The sequence below is a fragment of the Phytophthora parasitica genome, assembly GCF_000247585.1.
Source record: "Phytophthora parasitica INRA-310 unplaced genomic scaffold supercont2.31, whole genome shotgun sequence".
Taxonomy (NCBI): domain Eukaryota; phylum Oomycota; class Peronosporomycetes; order Peronosporales; family Peronosporaceae; genus Phytophthora; species Phytophthora nicotianae.
The window spans coordinates 356,002-361,030 of record NW_008649017.1 but is presented as its reverse complement, the minus strand read 5'-3'; the positions used below and the strand labels follow the sequence as shown (position 1 = coordinate 361,030).

The 5,029-nt window shown below is 47.1% G+C and overlaps 2 protein-coding genes across 2 annotated transcripts; one reads left to right on the top strand and one right to left on the bottom strand.

The window, feature by feature from the left end:
- Positions 1-1,336: 1,336 nt before the first annotated feature.
- On the top strand, positions 1,337-1,733 carry PPTG_13038 (hypothetical protein; the record flags this gene model as incomplete). Its single annotated transcript, XM_008908745.1, has 3 exons — positions 1,337-1,367; positions 1,441-1,482; positions 1,561-1,733. The coding sequence occupies 3 exons, from the start codon at positions 1,337-1,339 to the stop codon at positions 1,731-1,733; spliced, it is 246 nt and encodes an 81-aa protein (XP_008906993.1).
- A 793-nt stretch (positions 1,734-2,526) lies between these two features.
- Positions 2,527-2,843, bottom strand: PPTG_23158 (hypothetical protein; the record flags this gene model as incomplete). Its single annotated transcript, XM_008908744.1, has 2 exons — positions 2,527-2,601; positions 2,733-2,843. 2 exons carry the CDS (start codon positions 2,841-2,843, stop codon positions 2,527-2,529), a joined length of 186 nt encoding a protein of 61 aa, XP_008906992.1.
- Positions 2,844-5,029: the final 2,186 nt, after the last annotated feature.

Here is a 5,029-nt window from a genome sequence, read left to right as displayed (position 1 = left end):
GCTGTGTTGTGCTTATAATGAATAACGCGCTGGCACCGAGTAGCCTCGAACAATCAAAATGCGATAATGAGCACTCATCCACCTTTGTAGTTTTTCATACAACTACAAGTATTGCATTGCCTGGCCTTCGTTAATCCTTATTTACAAACCAATAAAGGTTTCAATATTGACAAATACGAATTTTAAATCCGACGGTATTCGGAGAGGTACCACTGTCTCAAATTCTACGAGGTACCTGGTCAAAATCAAATGCAATTACCTCGTAGTTCTCTTCCATTTAACTCCCTGGTTATCAGCTCATTCACGAACTTGCCTTTATGGTAGCCATGGGGAAGGAGATGTCAGCGAAAGCCTCGAAGACCCACCGTCGTGTGGAAGATCTCCACGCCATTGTTTGTTGGCTAGAGCACCCTCCCAACTTCACCAAGTGCTTTGATACGACTGGAAAAAACGTCCATAGGGAAGCAGTCGTCGAAGTCCGAGGGGTTCAAGGGGATGGTAGCAGCATTGGCGTCGACCAGCAATGGCAAATGTCGATTGAAGCCCAACCAGATGCGAGATCGCTTTGCAATCTACAAGAATCGCTATCTGCGTACAAAAGAGCACGAAAGCACCACGGGTACGGGTGTAACCGTAGAAGGCAAAAGCTACGGCATCTTCACGCTGACACAAAAGTTAGATTTAATGTGCCCTTGGTACGAATGGATGGGCTCTTTGGAAAAAAGTCGAACGTCATACCTCTTGACGCCTACAACTCTACCTATGCTGTTGAGTCCACTTCTGTATCATTGACCGAAGGCACCGAGTCGTCTGGATGAAGCGATGGCGCAGAAGCGACTAGGGTGTGCACTGGGGAAAGCGAAGGGGCTACATCACTGATTGAAGCGATGGCGCAGAAGCGACTGGGGTGTGCACTGGGGAAAGCGAAGGGGCTACATCACTGATTGAAGCACTTGAGCCGAGTGAGGTGCTTTTTGCTACCGGTGGCAGTGAGATCGCGAGACCGCTTCAACCACCCAACCTCCTGAAAGCCCGGCCCCGGTTACACAGCCTCAGCTTCACTATTAGCGATGATTCCGATGTGGAGTCTCCGGCATCACTCGCTGATATTCCATTGGTCCAATCAACCCCAGCTAGCTCCTCAACAACGCACGATTCCCGGTTTGCTCCCGCAGCTCGAAAATGTAATGCAATCCAGCCTAAACGGTCCGTTCTCGACGTCAATCCAAAGGGAAAGTCTCAACTATCCAAGAAAGCTCGACTTTCGTCAAAGCCAACAACACTAAATGCGTCTCCACCTAGTATACGCGGTAGCGGCAGCAGAATCGCAACTCCAATGAAGCTGGCGGCAGAGTCCAAGGCGAACGGTAAGGGCCCCCTTTGAGCTGCGATCTGGAGATTTATTTGATGGTTGTTAACAAACTAGCTGGTGTGTTCCAGTTGAGAAACAGCGACTGGAATTTGATAAGGAGAAATGGTCTAGTGAGACAAACGGGCAGTCAATTCATTGTTTGTTATTTCGCAGTACTAATATGTCTTTGCACTTACGATGTTTTCCAGCCCAAGAAGCACTTGAACGGGATCGTCTAGCTTTTGAAAAGTCGAAGTGGGAAAAGGAGCGTGAGGATCGACGATCGGAGCTAAACGAGGAGAAGCGATTTCACGTCTTGAGCTCATTAATTGAGAAGGGTCGCAGTGCCGAAGAAGCTGAAGCATTTCCAAATCTGCTGTAGGTGTCCTATGTCGCGGTCAGAAGATCTTTCTTCAAGCTCCGGAGGATTAGCAATTCAGCAACAGTTATCACATATACTTACTACAGCACTACCAATGTTTGCTAAGATACTGTTGTCAGCTTGGTAAGTCCCTGTTGAATGGCATATTTGTCGAAGTTGATGAATTGTTCTACTTGTGGGTGATTTTTTAAGTATATAGTTGCTGTCGTTGCTGTTCTACGATTTCGTGTAAGCGTGGCCATAAAGACATCGGCTTGTGCCTACGCTGTATACACCTGAGATGAGTTCCACTGAATCCCTTAAGATTCGTTGTATTTTTTTCAAAAGCAGCGGCACATACGCTAGCGAACTATAACTGGAATCCTGAACCATGCGTTGTGGCGTACTCCTCTCAGCAAACGCCGCCGAGTACTGAGTGTAATAGGCTTGACGATCTCTCGAATTGATCCTTGTTCTTCGCGTTCATCGATGTCGACATTGTGGTTTGGTCCATCGTCCTCCAAGAACATTCTTTCCCAGCCATCCCCAAGCCGCGCCATCATGTTGTCAAGTACACAACACCCAATTGCCCCAATTGCCCAGTCGATCAAATGGGTCATCTCTTCTTTCCACCGTAACTGAATTCGAAGTTCACGTAGAGAAGACCATCTCCCCTTCAGAACTCCAATTGTGTGCTCGTTTCGCACTCGAGACATGGCAATATAGTTGTTGAACTCTTTGTTGTCTGGTATATCCGCTTGTGGAGACCTATACGCTGGTAATACGGTCTGCATTAGCGGGTAGGCAGAGTCAGTTAAGAGATACTCTCCTCTATCAAAGTAGCGAAGTCCCTCACGATAAAGTTCCATTCGTTTAAACAGATTCGAGTCTGCACAAGAACCGGGGCAACCATAGTGCACTGCAATAATTCTTTTATCGCAGTCACAAACAACCTGCATTAACACTGAGTATCTACAAAGATAATTAGTTTTGGTTTCAATTTCACAGTCATTAGCTTACCGTTTTTTTTTTGTCCCAGTAGCTGCTTCCATCTACCGCCGGGCAATGTGAGGGCGGCAACGCCGTTTCATCTATTAATCCTACGCAGCCAGGGAAGCACTCTGCAGCCATCACGGCTGAAATTTCACGCCTCCTAGCTCGAGAAGGCCGCGATATCCACTGTTGGCGTACCGTTTTGAAAGCGAGTAAGACTCGAGTAGTTTAAATGACGACTGATCCAGTAGCTATTCGAAACCGTCGATGGAATTCGCCAACGCTGGCGGCGTTTCCGTTTTCACCGAGGCGGGCAAGAGCGACGGCGAGCCACAGGTCTTTGCTTGTCGGTTACATTGGAGTGAAAAACGTCATTGTAGTATATGTAGTCATGAAGGGCAGCGAATGAAGACTTGGAAACCCGTGTCAGCTGTCGAAAATCGTTGTCTGGTAACGCCATTAAGGCATCAAACTCGACGCCCCGATGAGGCGATCCGACGCGATCATACCGATATCGGCTTGTAAAAACGGATAGGAACATCACCCATTGCATATCCGTCTCATTCTCATCGCCATTGGCGATGCTGATGGTGCAGGTGGCATCCAAATCGTGGAGAAGTTGGCGCCGCTCTGAAGTGTACGGCATCAGTAAAGGGGGAAGTAGATGCCCTCAAGGGATTTTCAAGTCCAGCAGGATCGACGCAGCTGGAGTTGAAAATCCAAATTCACCGTGGTATCTTGGTGTGTACAGTGCTGAAATCAGAGTGGTACAGCTGGCAAAATACTGTCGTATTTGAGAGGCGCACCCGCCGCGAAATCCGACGCGGATTCGCTTATTTTGAAACCCTAATAGAGACCTTTCGAAGCTATGTTGGTTGTTGATTGTGGAATATATGCACACAAAATGGCTATTATCGAAGTCAATTAGTAATAGCTAATATCCTATCCAACAACGCCATCCCAAAAGTCGCCAAGAAGTGCTTTTTGTATCCCACAGAGATGTTGGTTGTTGAAATCTGTGCTAACTAATGCGATGCAATATTTAGTGCACTTTAAAAATATAGACGATTACAGTGCATCATGATATATGGGGGTTGGATGGTACGACGCAGGCACGTGGACAATGAATGCTTTGTCGTCGGGGGCAGCACGGCGCTAAACACTTAAACACTTAGATCTTAGGTCTGTCCTGAGGCTGCGCAGATGGCACAGGTAAATGGTGGGGGCGGCAGTGTACACCGAGCTTCGTGGGCGGGGGTATGATCATATTGGGCTACGATTCCTGAGGTCGTGGGTACGAGCGTCTCAAGCGGCGGCATGATATTAAACACTAAGACCTTGCTCTTGTCTGGGGAGGCATACCGTTGACATCGAAGCTGTGAGCGTATGCGGTGCAGCGCTGATCATTTGTTCGTGTGTGTGCACGAGTGGCTCGGAATCACGCTCGTAAGGGTCATGTAGGGGAGAACTATTTCTCTCCATATTTTAATACACTAAAACCATAACTGGGAGCGAATAGGCACTTCCCACATCTAACACTCGAACCATTTCGATATCGTTTGTTGGATGAGGAATACAGCAATCCTTTAATCCACGATCGACGAAGGCTCACTCACTCACTCACTCACTCACTCACTCACTCACTCACTCACTCACTTACTCACTTACTCACTCACTCACAACCACAGCTAAGCGAGTTGGTAAGAATTGATTGAATTCCAGCGCAAACAACAACGAGTGCGTTAAATGGCGAGCGTAAGTGCAGATACACAGACTCAATTCATATACAACTACGTTTTTTGAGAGCTCGATACAGTGCCAACGCCCCTCGTTTTCAGTCAACTGGGGCATTGCTGAATCCTTGATTATAGTGGATTTAAGCCGAATGGAAGCAGTTTCATCAGGACTTATTGTGCAATGGTGGCACTGATAGTCCGCCAAATTATGACAGCCACGACGGTTGACAATAAGGGTCCAAATATTGCAGAATAGTCGCCTTACCTAGATGTCATTACAAAAACGGAGCGGGCTCTTAGGGAGTCATCTGCTCCTGAACCCAATTACGGGATTACCGATATCAGAGTAACCGGGAATTATTTTATATGCTTCCATACCAAAAAATATCGAACCAGATGACATTATCGGACCTGTGTACTGCACACATTTTCTGTGTTTTGCACATAGTTTATCTCGGATAGGTACGATGATTAGGGGAGTCAAATGCTGATGTGAATGGTTAAAGCGTGGTCAAACAGACTGTTTTATAGGCGGCAGGAAATGGCCTGAAACGCCCTCTGGGCTGAGAAAATCGCTATTTTGTATTT